The sequence below is a fragment of the Xyrauchen texanus genome, chromosome 11 (assembly GCF_025860055.1).
Source record: "Xyrauchen texanus isolate HMW12.3.18 chromosome 11, RBS_HiC_50CHRs, whole genome shotgun sequence".
In the NCBI taxonomy this organism is placed as follows: Eukaryota; Metazoa; Chordata; class Actinopteri; order Cypriniformes; family Catostomidae; genus Xyrauchen; species Xyrauchen texanus.
Window position 1 is genome coordinate 20819466 of NC_068286.1, and position 26678 is coordinate 20846143.

Genomic DNA, 26678 nt, shown 5'->3' on the forward strand with positions numbered 1-26678 from the left:
ACTTTAAATGCACACGTGAAATAACATCCTTTTTTTACATTTATTTCAATTTATTTCAGCATGTGGGATGCTGCAGTTTTGCAAATTATTTATTTTTCTTTGATATTGTGCATTATTCTAATATCAGTACTGCCGCTACCTACATGCATACTACGTGTAGGGCATCAACTCCCTAGGATGGCACCATCTTACCCTAGGATGGCACCAGAAAGTCCACCGGCTGCCCTTCTCCTTATATACGTTATTCAAGGACCCGAAAGCAGTTGCGGAACACTGACGATCGCTTCACGCTCATATCACACGTAGAGCATCAATTTGGCCAGCGGTGGCTCTGTCTATTATGCTATTCAGACTGTATTCGTTTTGATTGGTTAGATGCACTTTGTTTATATACAATAAGTTATACTTTAAATGCAAATGTTTCATAGTATTATTTTTCTTAACAAATCAATGCATTTTTAAATAGATTGTGGTTAAGGTAGAGTATAATTACATTTAATAATTTAATTAGAATTGTTTTAACACCAATTATGAAAAGAGCCGAAATGCCCATCGCTAATCTGAAAAGAGATAGTGTAGCGAAACATAACATCACACGGCGGCATATCCAGTGCTCTGGGTGAGACCAGAGAAACCATCAGGCTCTGTGTAAGCAGCCTTGAGGAGGCAAGTGCTGCAGTCTGAGGAGAAGTGGAAGCAGCTGAAAATAAAGATAAACACTGCATACTTCATTGTGAAAGAAGAAGAACCTTTCATCAAATTTGGGCCGCTTATCAGACTCCACCACAAAAACTGAGTTTACATTAATCCCACATACGACAATGTGTGGAGATGATCGGTCAAATTGCTGACATAATGAGAGATCGCTGGCTGACCTCTAAGTATGCCAGGCGGTCAACATACAAAAGCAGCTGGACAACTGATATCCTTTGATTTTAGTAGGCATTGGTTCAATGTGCGATTTGGGAGGTATGTGCTGTTCCACAGATGTGTGTCCCTAAGTACATGCACACACACTCATACACGCAGTATAAATATGTATGTAATAAATTGTTTGTTAATAAACTCTGTATTTAATTTTCACTGTGCTCCTAAATTTCTTTGTGTGCTCCTAAATTTTTTCATTTAGGAGCGCATGTACTCCTTGGGAAAAAAGTTAGCGTAGAGCCCTGGTACCATCATAACCTGAACTATTGGGCATTTCAGTAAAGTTTTGATTGGCAGCTATAATACCTTGTAAAAGTAAAAAATAAAAAAATCGGTCTCTTCAATACCTGCTGCTTTGTTAAGTACAGAATCACAAATATTTTTCGTGTTCTATTTATTAATTAAATTATACTTTATTTCTCTAGTGCTTTTATAGGATGGAATGGTACCTTAGGAAGCACAATTGAACAAGCCAAAAGCAATTGAAGCAAGGAAAACTCCTTAAGATAAGAAAATAAAGTGTTACTCTTAATAAAAGTATAGTACTAATAAGGAATAACCATTACTCACAGCGAAACAGGCAGAAATGTTTGACAAACTTGATGGCTAAACAATCTCAGTTTAACACCAGTGCACTTCCTTTTTTTTTTCTCCCCTTTTCTCCCCAATTTGAAATGCCCAATTCCCAATGTGCTCTAGGTCCTCGTGGTGGCGTAGTGACTTGCCTCAGTCTGGGTGGTGGAGGACGAATCTCAGTTTCCTCTGTGTCTGAGACTGTCAATCCTCATATCTTATCATGTGGCTTACTGAGCATGTTACCGCGGAGACGTAGCGCGTGTGGAGGCGCGTGTGGGCGCCTCACTGAGAGCGAGAACCACATATTATAGCGACCACGGGAAGATTAACACAACGTGACTTAACCCACACTAGCAACCGGGCCAATTGGTTGCTTAGGAAGCCTGACTGGAGTCAATCAGCTCGCCCTGGATTCGAACTTGCGACTCCAGGTGTGGTAGTCAGCGTCTTTAATTGCTGAGCTACCCAGGCCCCCTCAGTGCACTTTTAATATGAGCGTGCGTGTGTGTGTTGGGTTAGTTTTGCGCTAGTTCATGTTTGTTCCATCCATTTCAGTGCCAGCCAATGCATTTTAAGTCTAGGCATTCAGTGCGATTCATGCCATTAAGAAAACACAGTTTCACAATTAATAAGTGCCCAATTGTAAAGTTGTGAAACAGTTGTCACACTTGTAGGCATCGAGGAATAAATTCTGATTTGATAAACATTTTGTTTTTGGCTATTCATTTGTAGATGAATTAGGAGTGGAAAGCGATTGATAATACATAGGAAAAAATGTCAATGAGAATGAAAGGATGAAAAAATATGAATTTATTAGGCATGTTACGCCCTCAGAGAATATGAATATTTACAATATGGCTATTTTGTGTGGTTGACCACACAGTGGTCCCAAAAAATATTTGGACTCTTTTGCACACTTAGGTCACACCTAAAATTGTATTCATTTTATTGCATTAGAATCAAAACATCAAACCAAGTGACATCTGCTAACAAAGGCTTTTTCTCAGAACGTCTAGGTTACGGATGTAACCTCCATTCCCTGATGGAGGGAATGAGACATTGTGTCGTCTCTCTTGAGCACCGAATATGCCTCTGATCTATGAAAAAAGGCCAATGGGAATTAGGCAGACAGTATTTGCATGCCCCGCCCCCAGACATACAGGTATAAAAGCGGGCAAATACATCAAGTTCATTCAGGAATTTTCTGAGGAGCCAGAAATGGTCCGGCCAATACAGTGGCTCGGCTCAGTGCTGTCGGCTCTAGAGGATAGGCAGGCTGGCCATGAGGCGAGCCGCTGTTGCCTCGAGCACGAGTCAACGAACGTGCCGGGGGGTGGGTGGTCCGAGGGGACGTAGCCCCCTCGGAGCTGCACCCGCTGCCGTCCCCAGATCGCCTCCATCGCCAGCCGCACCATCCTCAATCCTGTGGAAAGAAGGAGCAATGCGGGGGGCGGCTGGAGTGGCATGCTTTCTGTTGAAAGCTAGCCGCGACCGCAACGTTGCCATGGTCATGCTCTCGCAGTGAGAAAATGAACCATCCACAAATGCTGCCACGGTGTGATCGTGACCCAGACACACGAGACGACGCCTTTGGCCGTCTGAAGCAGAGAGCACTCTACCGCATCCAGGAACTACGCAGGGGCGGAAGGGCATCTTTATAAAGACGCGTCCTGAAAAGGACGTTCAACGCCAAATCACTCACACAGAGTGAACGCGAAATCACTCTTTTATGGAACTCTTTTAAGTTTCTTTTTGCTGTCGAAGCGCCCAGGGGCAAACTGCACTGCCGTGCAGAGATTGGAGAAAGCCATTGTAATGCGCCGTCGAATTCAACAGGCAAAGTGTCAGAGGAAAACAGGAACAGGTGTGTGAATCGCAGCTGACTGCAACACAACCATTGGCTCCGAAGACAATTTCTGAATGAACTCAATGTATTTGCCTGCTTTTATACCCATAATTCCCATTGCCCTTTTTTCATAGATCAGAGGCATATTCAGCGCTCAAGAGAGACCCCTAGTGTCGCTTCTTCGACACAACGTCGAAGTGAGCGACAGACGGGGAACTAAATACACTTTTCCGAGCCATTTATTTTTCTAGTACTGGTAACCAAATTGTCCCAAAGTGAATTTCAATTCCAGTCAATTAACCTCAAGTTCACACATTTGACTTAGACTAATGTTCCACAAAGTTTGACAACCAGACAGTGTCAAAATGTTGTTTGCTGGGTTTGATATTTTGTTCTAAAATGAAAAAATACATTTAAATTTTTTATGCTCTTTGTGGCATCTAACACACTGGCTATTTTGCATGCTTTAAAAACACGGCTGATTAGAAGCGTTTTCACAGTATGTCAGCTCATTTACCCTCGGTGACCTGCTCTCTACATCACTCTTTCTGTGTACTTGTGTATAGATGCCTTTGAAAGCAGTTACTGATGTCGGTGATCCAGAGGCGAGAGTGAATTGCTCTGTGTGTGTTTGTTGTGTGACTATGTGTCCCCTAAATGACCCCAGCCCTCAATCTGGCTCCAGGCACTTTATTAAGGGATTATTGGGCTAGTGGTTGTCAGTGTCCTCGTGTGACAATGCTTCCTCAAGTTTATGACACCTGGGCACACTACTGACACCACCACCACCCAGAAGCATATGCCATCTACTGCTCGGCTGTAAATAATGTCAACGTCTTAACTGATAAGAGAAACAGGCTTAAATTGTGCAAGGATTTCTAACTTCTTTTATTCACCATCTTAAATCTAAAGTGTGTAATTTTCTGTTAAAATACTTTCTCATATACATGCCTAAAATTTAATTGCTCAGAGGTTGCTCTAATATAGCTTCCAAAGGAGATTTATTGGCGATCTCAGTTATGTTTGATTGAAGGATAAACTCACATCAGAGTTAAGATGTTTTTCCTGAAATGTCTTAGAAGAAATAAAAATAGATGCATATAAGTCAATTATTGACATTCTGTAAAGGGATAGAGCTATGAAATTAATGTGGATGGAATAGCTCAGATTATGTAGTCTTTAAATTACAGCATTTGGAATAATTTGTTGATAAATGGTAAAATGTTCAAAAGAAATTCACATTGAAATCTCTGACATTTGTTTGCAGTCTTTGGTATTTTGGCAAATCAAGGCATGGTTTGAGACATTTTGGAGACTTCTAAAACTCTAGACAGACACATGTGAGATTACTTGGGTCTTTTTTTCAGGAGAAGCAGATTTAAGCAGGAGTCTCAATTTGATCTCCAATCAATGCCTCTTTAATGCCTCTGCTATGTGGGCGAAACAACTGAGATCTCATCTGTAATGTCCCCTCATAATTTTATAGTTTAAATTTCTTTGAAAAGTGGAACACTTCGTCTTATTGGTGCTATCAAAATATTCGTCTTTTGCGAACGTAGCCAGATATTATTTTTGCAGTTCTATGTGATCCCACTAGAGGTGCAGAAATTACACACTTTAGATTTAAACAAAGGGAACAGACCCCTTATTTTCCTATATCAAAAAGACGGACTGAGTTTACAAGTGCTGGTTTTCATTAAAATAACTGTCGAGACCTATGAGCTCACTGAATGTCTTGTTTGTCCTTGCATGACATTGGCATCTCATCTGAGTTTGTGTTTTAGGCTAACCATAGAAAGTTCCTGAAACCTTCAGATGTTTGTAAATATACTGTCTAGCTCACCACTCATTATTGTGTTCTGCACAATGCCACAGCATTTTATGACCACAAAATGTACAAACACACACACACACACACACACACACACACACACGATTGTGTGTTCGATTGATTATAGTCCACTTTTTTAAGAGACAGACTAGCAATTGATTCTGGTGAGAGTTGGTTTGTATTAGCCTTTAAGGTGCGTACACAGTGCTAGCGACATCGCGCGCGACAGCGACTCAATACCATTCATTTTCAATGCGAGCACAGCGACTTCCGGCGACATGAGCTGTCGCGACCGTTGGCGCTAGATGTGGGCGTGTCCAGCGACGCGACAAAGTTGAGAAAAGTTCAACTTTGGAGTGACTAACGGAAGCGACAGCCAATAGGAGAGAAGACGGGAGAGCTCACGTGATCCTTCTCTCTCTCTCAGCTCCTGCAGTAACGGAAAGATAGATGAAAGGCTAATTCTTGCTGTTAGAAATGTTCCAGTGCTCTATGATATGTCTCTTCCCACGTTCTAGGACATTTTTAAGAAAAATACTGCGTGGAAAGGTGTATCTGAGATCGCGGGGATTTTATGGACTCAGACAGACCGGCATTTGCATTTTCGCCGCAGATAAACAGCCACTATGGCAAACAGCACGCCTTGTTTCTCATTCATCTTTGATTTAAAGCATTTTATGTACTGATTCCATTTATATTTAGTCTTTTCCCTCCAAAATGTTTGTTTTTAGTGGCAAGAAAAGAGATTCGCTGTCAACAGCAATGGAATGGCATCCGTGAATGTCATTTATAAACGTTACTAGGCAACCAGTAGTGGGAACGCCCACTAGCGACTTCACCGCCAGCCACTGGCGACCTGCAGCGATAAAGTCGCTGGCAGTGTGTACGCACCTTTACTCCCTCTTTTGGGCCCTGGCTTAGCAGTGAGTAAGAAAAGGTCATTCTGACTCATTTGGACCAGATTTCATAACTTTTTTTCTATTTGATTTTTTATTCAAATTATAGACATCTGCTTCAACTTTAACTGACATTGGTCAGCCTTAGTTAAAAGCCTTATCTAAATGATGTCCTTGACTCACTAGTAATTTAAACTCAAATGAGTCACAAAGCAGACGAAAAGCCTCAAATTGAAATACATTGCATATAATAGTGTGTTGCCATCGGCCAGATAGTTAATGGGGTACAGAATCATGCCTTAATTGTTTTGTTAATAATAGGGGTGTGTAAAAATATGTTCCCTTTACAAAAAGCTTCACTATGATGCTGCGCTGCTAAGCGCTATGGGGAACAATCCTAGTTGTGACTGAGCTGAATAATGTGTGTAACACGTCAATGAACATTGACCGGAATTTATATCCTCGGCTGATGTAATCATTAGATGCACCTGCAGCCAGGCTATAAATGGATACGTCACCAGGTGTCATCTGAAACTCTTTTTTCAGAGCGATTCTGTTTCTGTGTGTTTTACAAACCCTGTCAAAACTTTCTTTCCTCTGTTAGGAGTTAGAATTGGTTAGACAGTGTGCAGTGAACGTTTTTCTCTTTTCTCTTCTGTTTAGAAAATATAATATATATATATATATTTCAAAAAAAAAGAAAAGAAAAAAAGAGAGAATGACTGAAAGCCGCAAACTCTGCATAAGTTGTTTGGGGGTAAGAGCACGCTGCTCTTGCGTTGCAGCAGGGCGGGTGCGAGTACTGCGATTTGCTTTAACAGGCAAAGTGCTTCGCGCTCGCCTTGCTTGCTTCCAGGAGTCAGCACTCACGAAAAAAAAAATCTTTTGTGGGGCTCTTGCATGGATTTGGCTGAGGAGCAAGAGACGGGTTGATCCCTTTCTCTCGCTATCTCCCCAAACCCAGCTGGTCCTTCACATGATATCGAAATGCATTCCGATGCTTCTTCGGATCATGAGGAGGATCGTGATTCTCTTCCCGCCTCCGAGCTTTCCGTCCACGATAAAAAATCTACGGAGGAATTGCTCGATGTTGTTACTCGTGCGGTTGCCAGATTGGATTGGCCATCAAAAAATAGACCCCAAACCCTCCAAATTAGGGGATAGATTTTATCTTCCAGTCTAAGAAAGGGAACGCCTCATGAGTCCCTTCCCTTCTTTGATAACCTCCATGAAGAGCTTTTTTGCTCATGGAGGAACCCCTAGAAAAAAAAATATATATATATATATATATATATATATATATATATATATATATATATATATATATATATATATTCTTCCCGTGTTCACATAACCTCGACGTCATTATATTCGACTATCATGGGTGCTGAGGCATGGGGTATTCAGTGATGCCGCCGGTCGGAGAGACTCTTGCGGGCTATCTCTCGCCGGGCTCGGCATCGTCACTTAAGAAGCCCTTTCTCCCTTCAGAGCCTTGTAGGACAACCTCCCCTTTAGTGGGAAGGGCTTATCAAGCAGCAGGTCAGGCTGGTGCTGCTCTGCACACTATGCTGTTTTACAGGCGTACCAGGCCAATCTCCTGGACGACCTGAGTGTGGTTCTGCGCTTGACGAACAAGCCTCAGACCCGCCTCGGTCCTGTCTGAAGGGAGGCTCAAAAGCAAAGCGTGGCGAGTCGTGACCCTCCTCCCAGGGATTGGGGACAGTCTCGCCGCCCTCGCCAGCCCCCGAAGCAAGACCTCAGGACTATAATTTCTAGTAAGAGAAAACCCTGACGGTCTTGCGCCTAGATTAGGGGTAGCTCCCCTCGGGACGGGGCGCGTGCTTCACTTCACCCCTCCCGGTACCCCCTCGAAGCTCCTCCATTCCCGCCACCTCTTGGTGTTTCGGGTTGTAGAGGCTTCCGTCAAAACTGGGTGTGTTAAAATAGTGTTAAAATATAATACCCATCTCAGAGATCCTGGCAGCGTGGAAACTTCTGCCAGATATATTCTTTTCTGTGGGTCTTATAAGGGCATCAGGATTTAATTCACTCCCCGCTATTCCGTGTTTCAACGGCGTGTTCTCACTACCGTAAACCGGATTTATTTTTTATGTAAAAAAAAAAATAAAAACTCAATCTCCTGGTTAAAGGGGCCATGGTATATGTTCCCCTTCCAGAGAGAGAGTTAGGTTATTACACTAAATACTTCCCGTTTCCCATGGAGGGTGAGGGATGGCGTCTGGCTTAGATCTTAAAGCTTGAACTGCCCGTGGGTGTTCAAGTCCAAGATGATGCCTGTCAAGATGGTCGTGTCTCAAGCCCTACAACTCGTTTGGCTGGTCACCATCGATCTTATGACGCACTTCTATACTTCATTTAGAAGTTCTGCCACAACATGGAAAGTTCCTGAGGTTCGCTTCCAGGGGCGAAGTCTTCCAGTGTCAGGTTCTTTCACTCTGCCTAGCCCTTTTTACCCGCACATTCACAATGCATGATGTAGCGCTGGCTCCTTGCGACTCCGGGGCATCTGCATTCTGAATTATGTAGACGACTGGCTGATCCTAGCGCAGTTCCAGGAACTGGCAGTTCAGCACAGGGACATCGTCTAAGCTCATCTGTTTCTCTGGGGTTGAGGCTCAACGCCAAGAAAAGCGTCCTCTCTCCCACTCTGGGTACGATGCCCCGATAGACAGTGTTCTATCACAATGCGGGCACAACTGTCTCCCGCTAGGATTGAGTCCATTCAGATCACCCTGAGCAAAGTCAGGCTAGGTCAAGTTTGCCCTGTTTTCAGTACCAACGATTTCCAGGTCTCAGGGTGACCGCGTCCACGGTGATCCCTCTGGACCTTCTGCTCATGAGACCATTTTTGTTGTGGCCAAAAAGTAGAGGATTTCTTCAAAGGGCCAAAACCACTAGGCTAAAAAGGGTTACGCACCTCAGGCTTCGTTCCCTTTCTATGTGGTTCAGACCCTGGTTTTCTGCCTTGGGTCCCACACTAGGTGCATCTTGTTGACGCAGGGTTCTAACGACAGACGCCTCCCTGACGGGCGAGGTAGCGGCCTTAAGTGGTCGTCCAGCTTAAGGGGATAGGAGGGTCGTCAGCTTGGTTGTCACAGTCACTGTCTCGGGTTGATGGCTGTATTTCTGGCCCTGAAATACCTCCTTCTGAGGCTGTCTTGGTGCGGGTGGACAATACAGCAGTAGCCTCTTACATAAATCATGAAGGAGACCCACGTTCTTGTCAGCTGTATTTCTGACACGTCAGATTCTCCTTAGGGCCCAGGGCAAGCTCCTGTCACTCAGGTCAGTTATATCCCTGGATGCCCGTATATGGGAGCAGATTTACGGTCCAGACAGAAAATACCAATGGGGGAGTTAAGAACTCCACCCTAAGGTAGTAGTTGCCCAGAGTTCGCCAGCAAGGATTTTTGCCTCTTACTGATAGCACCGCGCTGGCCGAACAGGGCTTGGTTCTCGGAGCTAATCTCTTCCCTCGACGGCTCGCCTTGGGCGATTCCGAACACTAAGGATCTTCTATCTCAGGCACAGGGCAATATTTCATCCCTGCCCCGAATTGTGGAATCTTTCATGTTTGGCCCCTAAGGGTACCAACTGTGGGACACAGGGCTTTCTCCTGAGGTTATCGAGACCTTTTTAAATGCCGGGCTTTTTCCACTTGGAACAAGTTTGGGTGAGATCTTAGGGCAAAAGAGGACCTCTTTGCCTCTATGAATAGCGCAATGTCTCCTCTACTTCTCCCTGAAATCACCCAGCCCCCTTGGGTCTGGACATTAAGACACATACATGACCCAGAATGCGTCTGTATGCGTTTCTTTCCCCGGTTTCTCTGCTCCCGGGAGTTTTGGCAATGTTCACCAGCAAGGGTCTTGCCTCCTATTAATGGCACTGCACTGGCCGATCAGGATATGTTTCTCAGAGTTAATTCCTCTCCTCGACTGCTCGCCTTGGGCGATTCCGAACGGAGGACCTTCTCATCATTAGCCCGAATTGTGAAACCTTTCATGTCTGGCCCCTAAGGGTACCAAATGAGGTTCACAGGGTTTTCTCTTGAGGTTATCGAGACCATTTCAAGTGCTAGGGCTCCCTCCATTTGGAACTGATCTGGGTAGATTTTGCAGGGCATAAGAGGACCTCTTCGCTTCTGTTGATAGCGCAATGTCTCCTCTACTTCTCCCCAAGTCGTCCAGTCCCCCTCGGGTGGGGCTGATCGTAGTAACGCATACATAGCACAAATGCGCCTGCATGCGTTTCCTTCTACTAAAGTGCATATTACAGAACCAGCTATCTGCCAGTTTGCTTCAGTTCTGGATTTTCTGTAGAAAGAACTGTCAGCGGGCACTTGCCTCGCCACTGCCAGGTTCTATGTGGCCACTGCGGTTTGCCACGGCTTGGTGGGTGGGGTGGCATCCTCATTATTGCCCGGGCCTACGAGGCACGCGGTCAAGCTTCGCCAGTAGGTTTTAGGGTGCACTCTAGCAGAGGGCTCTCCTCCTCTAAAACCTTGGCTAGAGGTGTCCCTCTGCAGCAAGTTTGTGATGCGGCAGGTTGTCCTCTCCGCAAACATTCATTCGATTTTTATAGCTTGGATGTTCTGCCACTCCGGGCTCTTATGCCCTTGAGTCGACATCTCAAGCTCATGTCTGGACAAGTTTGTGATGCGGCAGGCTGGTCCTCTCTGCTCACATTCATCAGTTTTTATGACAAGTTTGTGTTGCGATAGGGTTCTCTTCACACACATTCATCGAACTTTATGGGTTAGATGCTTTGCTACTCTGGACTCTTATGTCCTTGAGTCGACATCTCAGCCCATGCCTTAACAAGTCATCTCAGCCCATGCCTAAACAACTTTGTGATGCGGCAGGTTGTCCTCTCTGCACACATTTATCAAAATGTAATGGTTTAGATGTTTATGCTACTCCGGGCTCTTATGCCCTTGAGTCGAAATCTCAAGCTCATGTCTGAGACCTCTAGCATTTTTGTGAGTACACTGCACAACCGTAGGGGTCCGGACAGCCCCAAGTACGACGGCGTGGGTATTGCGTTCCCCATAGCGCTTAGCAGCGCAGCATCATAGCATGAAGCTTTGTAAAGGAAACGTCTCGGGTTACATGTGTAAAAAAGCGGAACGAGATGCTGCGCTTCTTTGCTGCACTGGGACGTCCCAGGACTGCTCTTCAAAAAGAAGTATCTGACGACACCTGGTGACGTATCCATTTGTAGCCTGACCACAGGTGCATCTAATGATTACATCAGCCGAGGCTATAAATTCCGGTCAATGTTCATTGACGTGTTACACACATTATTCAGCTCGGTCACAACTAGGATTGTTCCCCATAGCGCTTAGCAGCGCAGCATCTCATTCTGCTTTTTTCAGGGAACATGGGTTACACATGTAACCGAGACGTTTTCCCGATGCATCACAATCTGCATTTGAACGATCTCGATATCGATTCTTATATCCCAAGATCGAGCTTTCACTAAATGTGCAACCCTCTACAATAAGAAGAAATCACTCCCAGTTGCAGCCGAATTACAAATATGTGAATAAAGTTAATATATTTGTCAACTGGCTGGTAAATGTTTACATTTCACTCACCAGTAATTGTATTAGTTTCGTCCTGAAGTGTTCAGCAGTGAGATCCTATCACAGGGAGAAAAATTTGTTCCATGCAATGTGTGTCCAAGACGGGATCCATGCAAAGGATTTGTCATTGAATACTGTCTCTTTTAAAACACTTTCTGTACTTTACAGTCAGTTGTTGATAAAAAAAAACAAATACAAAAGTACCGGTTTTAGCACATGTTTAATATTTCAACATCTCATTATAAGTACATTTCCATTTCATTTTGTGAAAATGGACATTGCTAGCATGATTACTTTTTTAATGTACAATACAATTTATTTTGATTTCTTTGTTTTTTCAGAGAATAACAAAGACACATACCTCCAGAAAGTCTTGGTGAAGGCGGAGCCTATGGAAGTGGACCCACCCACTGAATTGGCTCCACCCTCCTCTCATCTGCTGGGCTTCGGCACGTTAGTGGCATGTGAAAAGAAGGAACCAATGCTCAACCTCCCAGATCATTTGCCCTGCCCTCAAAATGACTTCTTCTCCCAGGACATATCAGTCAAAATGGCCTCTGAGCTGCTTTTTAAACTGTCTGGTAAGTTGAAATAAAGGGTGTATATGAAACAAAGGCCATGTATTTAGGCCTACAAATCAGATCTGTCTTAGTTGATTGGATCTCAAGCGTTCAGATGATATTTTTTGCACTAGGCATGTAACAATAAAAATACGAAGAAAAAAAAAAACTGTGCCCACAAATGTTTTGCTAAAAATTATTCAAAGATACAACATAAATAATAATAAATTACATAACATTGTCTGATGTTGGCAACAAAAAAACAGCTCTATAAAGTAACTTAAACATCAGCTCTTATTTTTATTTGTATTGTTGTGAAAAACTATTATGAACTATTTTTTATCCCGTTTCTTCCAATTTGGAATGGCCAATTCCCAATACTTAGTAGTTTCAGTTCTTAGATAGTCTGTGAATCTTATCACGTGGCTTGCTGTGGATGACACTGCAGAGACTCACAGCAAGTGGAGGCTCATGCTACTCTCTGTGATCCACACACAACTTACCACGTTCACATCGTTTCAAAGCAGCTTTATAGAAAATCATGCCTTAATCTCTTAAAGCCCCCAATGAGGTGACGACGTATATAAAACAACATGTTTGATGTACTGTTGCGCCGGGACATGACACCGTTGTTTGGAAAAATTGACAAGCTGTAACGCTATTATCTACTTTACATTTGCCATCGATCTTCTCGCCTATGTATTGTGAGTGTGTTGCAGTATTTTCCTGTGAGCCTCATCTTCAGGGGGAATAGTGTTCCACAGTTCTCAATATTGCACTGCTTGCTTTTAATTACACTATAATGTGTTTGTTTATGTATTGTATGATACATATGGTAGTGAATCATGAGCATCGTATCGTACAATACGATACAATATTTTTTTGCACCCCTAGTTTACACCTGGTAGAAACGTGTCTCAATTGTCTATTGGGCTTGTGTTTGCTGCAACGGCATACTTCACCTATTACTCTTACTACTACTGCTATATCAATCTATGGCAGAAATAGTAAGATTAGTATCATAGTATGCCATTACAAAGTTGTTTATTCTGACACCTCCTGTTCCACTAAACTCTCACAAATCTGTGTTCTTACAACAGTACATCATGTTTATATCATATATTTTGTTATTATAATAACAGGCTTTTATTGGACTTTCTTCTTGTACACAAAGCTGGCACTGTACTAAACAGCATATAACACTTTCAAATGAACAATATTTCTGATTATTTTATGTAAAATTCAAGCATCTGTCTTCCTGAATCCCACTTCTTCTGCAACAATGAAAGCAAACATCACATTACCTGCCATGACTGGTGTTGGTTCAGCACACACCTTTTGGTTCACCATTTCTCCCAGATAAACTTGAATTTTAATCCAAATGTGATGTTTTGAGCAAAATTCTGTATTAAGTAAACTTTGGATGTGCATGCTTCACATGGTCTGGGAATTTGTGTGAGTAGTATGCACTTTTGCAAATTTTCAGATCGGACGGCTCTTTTCTTTCACGCTTGTTTCACATCATAAGCCAGGTCTGGTTCTACAGGGGTACTTGAGGGTGCTAAGTACCCTTTCAAGATATGCACAGATTTCTGACATTTATGTTACTCCATTGTTTTTTGCATGTGCAAGATCTCACTTGCTTGCTCTCCTTTTATGCACTCTCTGAGTGCTTAGAACTTTAGACTGCTTTCTTGCTTTTCCACTTATTCCAACAAGTCCCGCCTCCTGTTTCAGGATTGACTATTAGGCGCTGCTTAAAAGCATTCTGTGATTGGACAGTAGAGGTAACTACAGCAACTGTGAACATTTCAGTGTAAATGCAGCAGAAGACCCAACAGGCACAATGCTCCAAGTTCAGTACACACATATGCATATACTGTATACTGTAGTTCCCTTCCGAGGGAACTCGCACTGCGTCGTTGAAAACGACTCTTTGGGGAACGCTCCTTAGCGGGCGCCTCTGAAGTATGAATGAAACTATTCCAATCTTGATTGGTGTTGCGTCATGACGTAACATGTGACGGCATAACCGGATGCATAAAAGTGACGCCGGCACACATACACATTAGCTTTCAGCTCTTCAGCAAGCTCTATGTATATTGTTTGTCTTATTTGGTGTTGTTTGTCCTATTTAAAAGAATTATGGCCACCAAGCAGTTCAAGAAGTGCGTGCACCCCTGCCCTCGTTTTATTACGGGTAGGGACACGCCACGATTTGTGTGTGAACTGTTTGGGAGCGCAGCACTGCACAGGCAGCTCTCGAGGGATCTGCCTGTGTAAGTTGTGAAGCACTACCCATGAGAGTGCTGCGCTCCGGTTGGCGTGCTTTGATGAGCACGGTCAGGCTCGCGTTCCCCACGGTTCTGGTCCAGCGTCTGTTGAGGCAGCGGCGATTGAGATCGTGGGGTTCGCAGCGGATCTTGCAGATGAGAATGAGACTGCTGCGGCACTTTCTCATTCTTCATTTGAGGATCCCGAGCCTACTGTGAGTGGTGCAGAAGCCCGCGTCGCGGCTTCTTCTGCCCACGATCAGGTCCCAATGCTCGAGCTCTCTGCTTCCGAGGAAGTGGAAATGCTCAGCATTGATGCGGACGACCGTGAGCAGCCAAACGCGCCGGTTTTCGGCCAGGCTTTTGAGGAGCTGATTCAGGTTGTGGCGTGCTGTGGCCAGACTTAACATTAGCTGGCCACAAAATGAGCAGGAACGCACGTCGGAAGCAAATTAGACGAGCGTTTCCTGCAGCACGCGTCACAACCCCAGCGCCGGGTTTGCCGTTTTCCCGATCTCCACAAAGAGATCTCGAGATCGTGGGATAAACCACATTCGATCCCGTGTCTCCACCCCCAGTGTGGTCGATTACAGCGATGTTTTAGGGGCACGGGATATGGGCTATGGGAAGATGCCTGGTGTGGAGGAGGCTTTAGCCGGTTACCTCTCTCCTGAGTCGGCATCTTCCCTTAAAACCCCGGCGCTGCCTAGTAAGCCCTGCAGAGATACATCTGCATTAATAAGCAGGGCTTACATGGCGGCAGGTCGGGCTGGTTCGTGCCTGCACTCAATGGCGATTTTGCAGGCGTACCAGGCCGATCTCCTGAAAGATTTAGACGAGGGGGAGGGGCCAACTCCCGAAGATATCACGGAGTTGCGCAGAGCCGCAGATCCGGGCAACTAAAGAGACGGCCCGCGCTATTTGCCGCTCTGTGGCAGCTATGGTGACCACGGAGAGGCATCTGTGGCTAAATTTATCGGGAATAAAAGAAAAAAACAGAGCTTTTTTGCTTGATGCCCCGCTCTCGCCCTCTGGCCTGTTCGGCGATGCCGTTACATCGGTCGTCGACAGGTTTCAGGAGGCGAGGAAACAATCTGCGGCGTTCAAGCAGTTTCTCCCCCGTAAATCCAAGTCTAAGTCAAGTAGGGTGGGGCAAACACATCAGCCCCAGCCTTCAGTCAGCTCCTCGCGCAGCGCAGAGCAAAAGGAGGCGTTTCCTCTAGAGCCCCTCCTCCAGGAACTTGGCAACAGAGGAAGCGCTCCCAGCGAAGCCCTCCAGCCAGGGGGCCAACCTGAGGGGCGTCCTTAAGGCTAGGAGGGTTTTGGGGAAGAGGTCCTAACCGGGGTGTTAGAACCTCGGAGGGCTGCCCCCGCTGCAGAGCAACCGAGGTTGTTGTCGTAGCGGAGTCCTCAGGAAATCGGTGTTGGTTTCCGCCCGTCTCTGATGCTTCGGGCCACACCAATCTCCAGCTAAAGCACACCGTGCCGTTCAGCGTCAAAAAATAAAAAACACACATCAATTGTGGTCACAAGCACTGTATCGACCAAATCCTGCCGGTATCCCGCTTCAGGAAGTCGAGAACAGTGCTCTAAAAACTACCGAGACCAGCCTCGAGAGGCTGGTTCCCTTAGTAGATTTTGTAGAGGCATGGAATCATCTTCCCAACATATCTGCATGGGTCCTGCATATAATAAATTCAGGGTACAGACTGCAGTTCGGGCACCGCCCCCAAATTCTCTGGGGTGGTGCAGACTACAGTGGTTCGGAGCAGGCTCAGGTGATGGAACAAGAAGTGCAATCTCTGCTGCTGAAGGAGGCCATAGAGCGTGTTCATCATTCAGACAGGGAGTCCGGTCTTTACAGCCGGTACTTTATAGTTCCAAAAAGGATGGGGGTTGAGGCCGATTTTAGATCTCAGAGTTTTGAACCGGTCTCTGAGGAGGTTCAGGTTCAAAATGCTTACTATTCCTGTCATCGTGAGTCAGATCAGATCCGAGGACTGGTTTGTCACGATAGATCTAAAAGACGCCTATTTTCATGTATCCATCCTTCCATGTCACAGGAGGTTCCTGAGGTTACGCTTTGGGGCGAAGCTTACCAATATCGGGTTCTTCCGTTCGGCCTAGCACTATCTCCCGCACATTCACCAAATGTATGGATGCAGCTCTTGCTCCACTGAGACTTCAGGGCATCCGTATACTGAATTATATCGACGACTGGCTCATTCTGGCCCAGTCTCGAGAATTGGCAGTTCGGCATCGAGATGTGGTTCTTGGCCACATCCGAAGTTTGGGGTTGAGACTCAACACAAAAGAGTGTGTTACAACCATCCCAGTGCACAGCGTTTCTGGGCGTTGTGTGGAACTCTGTTACGATGCAGGCACGCATGTCTCCTGCACGTGTCGAGTCCCTTATGGCGATGGTGTCGGGTTAAAAGCTAGGCCAGGCCATCACTGTAAAGCAATTTCAAAGACTGCTGGGCCTCATGGCAGCGGCATCCAACATTGTACCGTTGGGCCTTCTACACATGAGGCCCCTCCAGTGGTGGCTGAAAGCCAAGGGGTTTTCCCCAGCGGGAATCCATTTCAGTATAATCAGAGTAGCGCGCAGGTGCCTTCGTTCTCTGCTAATATGGAAGAAACCTTGGTTCCTGTCCCAAGGGCCAGTGTTGGGAGCGTCATGTCGCCGGAAAACCGTTTCGACAGGCGCCTCCCTCACTGGCTGAGGCGCTGGTCATGGACGGCAGCTTTGCCAGGGGTCTGTGGCAGGACCATCATCATTCTTGGCACATAAACTGTCTAGAGATGTTGGCTGTGTTCAGGGCTCTGAGGAGCTTCCTTCCAGACATCAAGGGTTACCATGTCCTAGTACGTTCGGACAATACATCAGTGGTAGCTTATCTGAACCGACAAGGAGGACTCAGATCAGCGCCTCTGTGCAGACTGGCGCATCAGATAATTCTTTGGTCCCAAGGGAAAATACTCTCTATCAGAGCAATGTATATTCCGGGGTTCAGAATCAGGGAGCAGACATCCTGTCGAGGCAGGGGCTGAGGCCGGGGAATGGAGACTTCATCCAGAGGTGGTGAAGTTGATATGGGACAAATTTGTACCATCAGAAGTGGATCTGTTCAGCATCTCGAGAGACGTCCCACTGTCCACTTTGGTTCTCCCTCTCACATCCAGCCCCACTGGGGTTGGGCGCCATGGTACAGGCTTGGCCGAGGCTTCGCCTGTACGCATTTCCCCGATCAGCTCTGCTCCGGGAGTCCTGGAAAGGGTCCGCCAAGAGGGCATCAGTCTACTTCTGGTTGCCCCCATGTGGCCGGCCCGAGTATGGTTCTCAGACATAATTTCACTCCTGATAGCTCCGCCATGGCAGATTCCTCTGAGGAGGGATCTGTTGTCTCAGGCCCGTAAATGTATTAAAAACAGCATACTGAACATTTTAAGATTGAATTGCAACAGCTTTGAATTGCAAACATAAGCATCTTTTCAAACTTAATATCAAGAATAGAACTGAATCGAATATGTTAATTTATGCAATATTTATAATATTCATAATGTTTATAATACACAAGGCTGTCATCACACCCGAGATATAGGCCATGAGAAAATGGAAAAGGACACACTAAAGAGGAGGGACAAAATAACATTAATGTTTATTAAAGGAAATAAAGTGTCATTTAATTATAACAAAAAGAAGAAGATTCGGCAGTTGCTGATCCATGGCAGACTGTAATATGATCAACATGTATTTTAATAAACTGCTTTCTCAGAATATCCAGTTGGATAGAGAGAAGTCAAATTAAGTTCCATCAAAACTACAATAATATGTTAGTCTTAAAGAGTTTTACACATGGGAGAGATTACATTAAAATTAATAGTTAATATAGACCATACTAAGTGACCTAGTAATGTTAGATAGCTAGTAAGCTAGCAAGACCGTATAGTTAGATAGCTAGTAATACCTATTGACAGAGTACAGACTTTACAGGAGAGAGAAAAAAAAAAAGAAATGTCTTACAAAAAATATTGGTTCTTTATTGCCTAAAAGCAGCAGCAGAGGAATGAAAAGGGAAGTTTCAGCCCAAGGCCTTCTTCCTCAGAGATGCGCAGTCAGATCAGTGCTTTACTTTCTGCAAGAGAGGTTGGAGGGACGGCTGTCCCCCTCCATCTTGAAAGTGTATGTAGCCGCTTTATCCGCACATCACAATGCATAAGTATTTGGGGAAGCATGACTTGAGGTTAATCCCCCCAGGCCGCGCCTTGTTTCCTCGTGGGACCTCTCCGTGGGGCCTACTGGGAGCTCCATTTGTGCCCCTGGAGCCAGTTGAGTTAAAGGCGCTCTCCTTGAAGACTGACCTCCTGACGGCGCTCATCAAGAGGGTAGGGGACCTGCAGGTGTTCTCTATCAGTGAACCGTGCCTGGAGTTCGGTCCGGGTTACTCTCAAGTGATCCTGAGACCCGACTGGGCTATGTGCCCAAGGTTCACATGACTCCATTCAGGGATCAGGTGAACCTGCAAGCGCTGCCCCAGGAGGAGGCAGACTCAGCCTTGGTGTTGCTGTGTCCAATGTGTGCTTTGCTCATCTACTTGGACCGCATGCGGAGCTTTAGAAGCTCCGAGCAGCTCTTTTTATCTGCTATGGTGGACATCGGAAAGGAAGCGCTGTCTCCAAACAGACGATCGCCCACTTGGTCATTGGCATCATCGCTATGGCATATCACGCCCAGGACTTGCCGCCCTCTGCGGGACTATTCTATCAGGAGTGTAGCGGCCTCCTGGGCCCTGACCAACAGCACCTCGCTAGCAGACATTTGTAGAGCATCGAGCTGGACAACACCTAACACCTTTGTGAGGTTCTACAACCTCTGGGTTGAGCCGGTTTCATCCTGTGTTATCCCTTAAGGCATAGACGTGCACTCCTTCTTCCAATTGCTTTCACAAAATTGTTCCTTCCTCCTTAGCCCTTTGAAATGCAAGTTTTCAGAGAAACTCGCCGCCGGCCCAGTACGTGTGTCATTAGGCCCTGTAATGGGGTAGGTGCTCCACATGCATTCGTTATTCCGTTGATAACCCTGTGTGATGTATTTTCTGCAAAAGGGTTTCCCCGTTGGTAAACCGTGTCTTCCTTAGGCAGAGGCCCATCTGTCACCGGTCACCGTGTTTGTAGTAACTCCTCCCCCTTCGGGTAGGATCTACCACGTGACCCATCCACATGACTTACTTCCAACCGGACTCGGTAAGACAATGTGTCATATTCCCTTCCGGGTGGGGTGTGGTCTCCTCGGACGTGGACCTTATATGGCCCCCCAGCTGAACAATTTAATTCCTTTTAGGGAGAAAAAGAGAAGAGGTCACGGCTGCGTCAGCCAGTCCATATTTTTGGGCAGTCGACTTGTTCCCGAGGTGCAGGGGACCATTTGATGCCCACGAGTCCATTGGGGGATGTTACGTGACGGCCTGGTGCACTGGCTACGAGGCACAGAGCTGTGCCCGTCTCACACCGCCTGTCAACGTAAGACAGTTCAGATGTTGTGCCGTTTTCCATAGGGACCCCTAGTGTCACTACATCAACACAACGTCAAGTAAGTGACATTAGGGGAAGTTCTTGGTTACTGATGTAACCTCCACTCCCTGATGGAGTGAACGAGACTTTGTGTCCCTCCTGCCACAACATCGAACTACCTGCTGAATCGGCCGGGACCTTGTCTCGGCTTCTCAGTGCGAAACCTGAATGAGTGTTTGTATTCCAGCTCCTTATATACCCATATGTCTGGGTATATAAGGCATGCAGAGGCATGCAAATTCCACTCGCCAATTTTCATTGGCCTTTTCTCAAAGATCCGAGATGTCTGGGGCTCCCAGGAGCGACCCCTAGTGTCATTACATCGACACAACATCTCGTTCCCTCCATCAGGGAATGGAGGTAGTAACCAAGATGTTTTGATTAGTAGTATTATTGGTGATCAAATCAGTTAAAAAATTCTGAAATTCTGGCACATTGTAATGCTGTGATCCTGGTGAGCAAGCAAACTGTGAGTGCACGCTGAGTGGTTATGAGAGGAGAGTGTGTAAAAACTTACATACATTTCAGAATTCTGTGCAAATTTACATTCAAATTAATTTTATTCAAGCAGAAAATGTATTTGCTCTGAATAAACTTTACATAAACTTCAAAATAGGTTATTTGCGCTCAAAATACCATCTTGTGAACAGAACATTTTTGTGCGCTCAAAATACCATCTCACACCCAGAAGATTTGTGTATGCTTAAAATACCATCTTGCACTCAGAACATTTTTGTGCACTCAAAATACCATCATGCATGCAAAGAATTGTGGCACAAATATAACTCCAAATCTACCCACATCGCTTGCAGCATTAATGCTTAATGAAAACGTAGCAATAAAAGGTTAAAAAATAAATTAAAAAAAAGTTTTTTTTATCAAAGGCAGTGTAGTTTGTTTAGTAAATATTAAGGTGCGATTTCATCAAAATAATAATAATAATAATGACATTACATCTCCACTTTTATAAAGAGCACCCTCACTATTTACAGAAGCACACTCAGCAATCTTGATCTGGAACCGGGCCTGCCGCAAGTCAAAGCAGTGAGCACTCAAAACTGCAACATAACTGCAGCGTAACTACAGAGCGGCAGGCTTGTGATGAGCTTACACACTGGCACTAATATAGTAAGTGAATACTATTTGAAATATTTATTTAATAACGGCTATTAATTATAATATGATTGTTAGGAGCTGGCCATTGAGAATTATTATGAATTTGATCGTGTGAACTCTAATGAACAGTGCTGTCCTGATTTCTTCTATTTTTTGTTTATTATTTTTTTAGATCTTCAAATAAGATATAACCTAAAACAAAGGCAACCTGAGTAAACACAAAATACAGTTTTCAAATATATTTATATTTTATATTGAATTAAAAAAGTTGTCTAACACCTATATCACCCATGTGAAAAACATGATAGATGCCATGACAACAGTGAGAGATGCCATAAAAAATAAAATAATTTTAAAAAATAAAAATAAAAAAAAAAGAGAAAAGGGGGATTACAGAGATAGGAAGATGTATGGTGTCAAGATCTCAGTTTATCTAACAGAATGTCCGCAATTTTTGCCCAGCTCTGAATAGTATTGTCCTTTGCACCGTTGATCTTGGCAGTGGTGCCTTCCAGCAATACAATGTCTCTGAAATAAGATAACCAAATTAAGGATGTTGGAATGGATGGCTCTATCAATAGCTTTAAAATAGTATTTTTGGCAGCCGTACTTGCTGACAGTAAGGTCCTTTTATGGTGAGCATTCAACTGAAGAGCGGAGTCATCTAAGAGTAGAAGTAGCAATGGGTCTTGAGGTATGTCCAGATGTAGGATTTCGGAAAGAACAGTACTTACAAAGGTCCAGAAGGGAACCACCATTGGGCATTCCCAAAACATATGCAAATAAGAACCTACTGTAGATGTGTTACATAAATGACAGTATGGATCAGATCTAACCTTCATTATAATACACTAGGAGTAATAAGCCCTGTTAATACATTTATAGTGAATCATCTGGTGAGCCAGGTTCTTAGATGAAGTGAAACATCTGGCCCATACCACATCCCAGTCAGGTTTAGATAAACCATCCCTTTCCCAGGAGTGGACAGCTGGAATATATGAGTATTGCAAAACCAGAATTGAATTATAGATCTTAGAAACTAAGCCCTTAGAGGAGGCATTAGGGTCCAGCCATTTCCACAATGGATGTGGTAAAATATCAGTGGTCCAGGGAACACCATATGCTTTCAGGGCTGACCTTAGTCTCAAATATAAAAAAAAAGAGAATCCAGGTAAAGAAAATTCTGAACTTAATTCCTGAAACGATTTGGTGCCTTTTTTACAGAAAATGTCTTTCAAGGTATAAATACCAGCATCAGACCAAGCTTTAAATACAAAGGGTTTTTTACCAGTACACAAACAAGTATTGTGCCACAATGGCGTTAATTTGGTGTATAAGAAGGGGCCTCCCATACTTTTCTCAACCTTTTTCCATACCTTGAGGGAGTACTCAATGATTGGTCCATACATTTTCTTAGAACATTTGGAAACACTTGCAAAGGGTAGATCTTGTAGACGAACCGGATGGGTGATATTCACTTCTAAATCTCGCCATGGAACCCGGGAGTCAGGGTTAACCCAGGTTTGGATTGTTCTTGTTTGGAAGGCTAGATTATAAATCTTAAAATCAGGGAATGAGAGACCCCCATCAAATTTCTTGCACTGCATCTTCTTAAGACGGATTCTGGGTTTTTTCATAATCCAGATAAATCTAGAGATAGCCGTGTTGAGTTCTTTGAAAAAAAAAATCAGGTGGTGCTAGCGGTAACATAGAGAATATAAAATTTACCCTTGGAAGTACATTCATTTTAATAGTAGATATTCTTCCATGAAGAGCTAAACATAAGGGGGACCACCTATCTAAATCTTCCTTGATCTTATTCAGGAGAGTTTGATAGTTAGATTTAGAGAAAAGATGAATTGAAGGGGATATAATGATGCCCAAATATTTAAACTGTTTAACTATGGGGATCGAAGGAGGTAAGCTACTGGATTCCTGATTCGCTGCATCATTAAGGGGCATTAGTGCTGATTTATTCCAATTAATTTTGTAACCTGAGATAGTACCAAATAAATTAAAAAGATTTAAACATTCAGGAACAGACTCAGAAATATTGGAAACATAGAGCAAGATATCGTCTGCATAAAGAGAGATTTTTTGCGAGGTGCCTACACAGATAATGGGTTGTATAGTTGATGACTGACGTACTGCTTGAGCCAAGGGCTCCACTGATAAATTAAAAAGCAAAGGTGATAATGGGCAGCCTTGGCGAGTACCCCGACCAAGAGCAAAGGGTAAAGACATTAAGGATCCCGTAAGAACACGTGCTGAGCAGCTATTGTAGAGTGTTTTAACCGTTTTAATAAATCCTTGTCCGACCCCTACAAAGTCAAGGACCGACCAGAGAAAGCTCCATTCAATTCTATCAAAGGCCTTCTCCGCGTCCAATGAGATAACTGCGGAGGAGGCTGGACAAGAATCGGATCTATGAATGATATGTAATAGTCGCCTGATATTATCGGACGCCAATCGGCCTTTGAGAAAACCGGACTGATCAAAGTGAACAATACTGTCTATGCATTTATTCAGTCTAAGAGTTAGAACTTTAGTGAAAATTTAGCATCAGTGGTGATTAAGCTAATAGGACGGTAGCTAGCACATTCTAAAGGATCTTTCCCTTTTTTAAGTAAAAGGGTTATCAGAGCTGTGTTTTGGTCCCTATGTAAGGCTCCATTTTCAACTGCAAAATTAATTGAGTTTAAAATAAGTGGTGATACTATATCCCAAATAGCAGAGATTAATTCAGGGGGAGTTCCGTCAATTCCTGGAGATTTTTTCTTTGGCATAGAGTCCAAGGCCAACTTCAATTCTTCAAGCGACAAGGGACAGTCTAACATCTCCTGATGATGTTTATCAATTTTAGGAAGATGAAGCTGTTGAAGAAAGGATGTATGTTGCTGGTAACTTGAAGAGTTCGAAGTGTATAATTGTTCGTAGTAAGTTTTAAAAGTCTGGTTTATATCTTCGGGTTGGGTGCATAAAGTGTCTTCATTCTTTATAGCGTGTATGACTGCTCTAGATTCCATCTGGTTGATTCGTAATGCTAATAATTTACTAGGTCTCTCACCGTTGAAATAATAAGACTGCCTTGTTCGATGCATAATAAATTCAGGTCTGCGCATGAGTAATCTTTTTAGCTCATATTTAATTGCACAAAGTTCTTTCTCCTTCCGTTGACAATACTTGTTTTTAAGGTCGTTTTCCAACATCTGAATCTGTTCTTCCAACTCATTTATGCGGCTATTTCTAGATTTTTGACGAAAAGAAGACAAAGAAATACATTACCCTCTAATAAAGCATTTCGTCACCTCCCATAAGGATTGCGGGTTGTTTGAAGAACCCCTGTTCAACTCAATAAACTCAACTAAGGAGGTGCGTAATTGTGATATAAATTCTTGGTCATGAAGTAAGGATGTGCTAAATCTCCAACGTTTACGTCCAGAGGGAGCGGAAAATGGGAAAAGACAAAGTTATCGGGGAATGACCTGAAAGGAGAAGGGGTAATATATCCGCGTTGTCAATAAATGGAATATAGACAGGAGATACGAGCAGATAATCAATGCGTGAGTATGATTTGTGGCAAGCTGAAAAGAATGTATAGTCTTTGGCACTATCATTCTTTAGTCGCCATATGTCACAGACATTGACCTGTTTTATAAAATCATTAAACAACTTTGAGGGGGTTAGGTCAGAGTGAGATATTTGGGACCTATCAAGTAAGGGATTATGCACAGCATTGAAGTCACCACCTATCACAAGATAGTAGTCACCAAAACTTAGTATCATACGAACAAGCTGTTGATAGAACTCACTATCATTTTCATTAGGAGCATAAACTGAAACAAAAGCGCATTTAATATTGGACCATGCACCGAGTGTACAAGTAATACGACCTTCTGTATCACTCTTTGAACAGTGAATGGAAAAGGGAAGGCGCCGAGCAACTAATATCAAAACCCCCTTAGTTTTCTTAGTAGACGAAGAAAAAGAAACTAATTTATAGTGCCTATTCTGAAAACGATGTACGTCACAAGCTTTCAAATGACTCTCCTGTATTAATACAACCGATGCTTGCTTAGTTCGTAAATAATCCAAGCATTTAGTTCTCTTAATGGCGCCGTTTAAACCATTAACGTTCCAAGATACTACTTTAAGAGCCATAGATAATTAATAATAAGGTACCTCCCTTTGAATATATAACAAACAAATATGGACTTACATGGAAAAATCATGGCATCTGAAACTCTAAAGGAACAACAACAAGAACCGGATAAGAGGGCAGAAAGCAGAGATTTAGAACGAACTCTCCTGCCTGCCAAAACAGAAACCTCGTCTAGATACGTGGCCAGCATAACAGTCGATCACTCGAGTCTGAAGGTCGACTCGGCATCACCGTTCACCAATGAAGAGATCGGCACAATCGCGGCGTTAGTAGAACCTTTAAATCCTTTCATAGAGGTTACGGGCTGTCGGAGTCCGTTAACATTCCCGCAGGTGTGTCATCAGATACGGGTAGATGCGTAGCGAATGCCTGTTGCTGGGCAGCATACGATTCCACTTCAGCCGGCGTTTCGAGAAAAGAGGTTGATCCGCGATGCATCACTTTGATCGTAGAGGGATAAATCATGAAGGATGTGATCCCAAGTTGCGTGAGTTTTTTCTTAGATTGGTTCATCTCGTGTCTTTTCATGGCGGTTTGATTGCTGTAATCGGGGAAGAAAAGAAGCGAGCTACTCCTGTGTAAAATTTGACCCACCGATCGAGCTCCTTTAAGGATCGCGTTTCTGTCCTGAAAGCGTAGCAATTTGAAGATCAGTGTTCGCGGGCCTTTTCTGTTGCTGTCCCCTGCGTAAATGCGATGTGCCCTTTCTATCTCTATCGGTCTATCTTTAAGAGAGGGAATCCACAGGGGTAATTTAGTTTGAATGAAGCCCACAGCATCGCTCCCCTCTTCCCCTTCTTTAAGGCCAACAAGGCGAATATTGCATTGACGACTCTTGTCTTCCAGCCTCGCCATCTTGTCTTGAAGCATATCTACAGCCAACTTAACTGCAGCCGAATCTTGCTTAACTTTCCGAACTGCCGTCTGAATATTGTCAAAACTGTTGCTAATTATTTTCATCTCTTTCTCAAGGGAACCAATTCTTTCTGCGATCGGTTGAAATTCCTCCTTAAATATTTCTCGCACGACACCAAGCTGTAGTTTCAACTCTTCGGCCACCATGACACGCATTACGTCGTTATCAGGATCCTTCAGCCGTTTTTTCTCCGGAGAGGCTGGTAAAAGGTGATGTTTAGCCATCACCACTGGTAACAAACCTATTTGCTGCAATAGAGCCGAAGTTAAAACTTAAACGGATGATTAATCGACGCCGAGTTGGGGAGCTCAAGACTCAAGCAGCCATCTCTGTCAGAGGGTCACGTGATCTCCCAAACAATTCCACTTTTGACTCCTCAGTCTACAGAAC

General features: G+C 44.0%; 1 protein-coding gene across 1 annotated transcript in view; it reads left to right on the forward strand.

Annotated features, from left to right (window-relative positions):
- Positions 1-26678, forward strand: part of LOC127651293 (zinc finger protein 827-like) — a 140036-nt gene that overhangs the window by 72500 nt on the left and 40858 nt on the right. The window contains exon 7 of the mRNA XM_052137072.1: positions 12029-12268. Within this exon, the coding sequence (XP_051993032.1) occupies positions 12029-12268 (240 nt within the window). The remainder of the gene's footprint in view (positions 1-12028; positions 12269-26678) is intronic.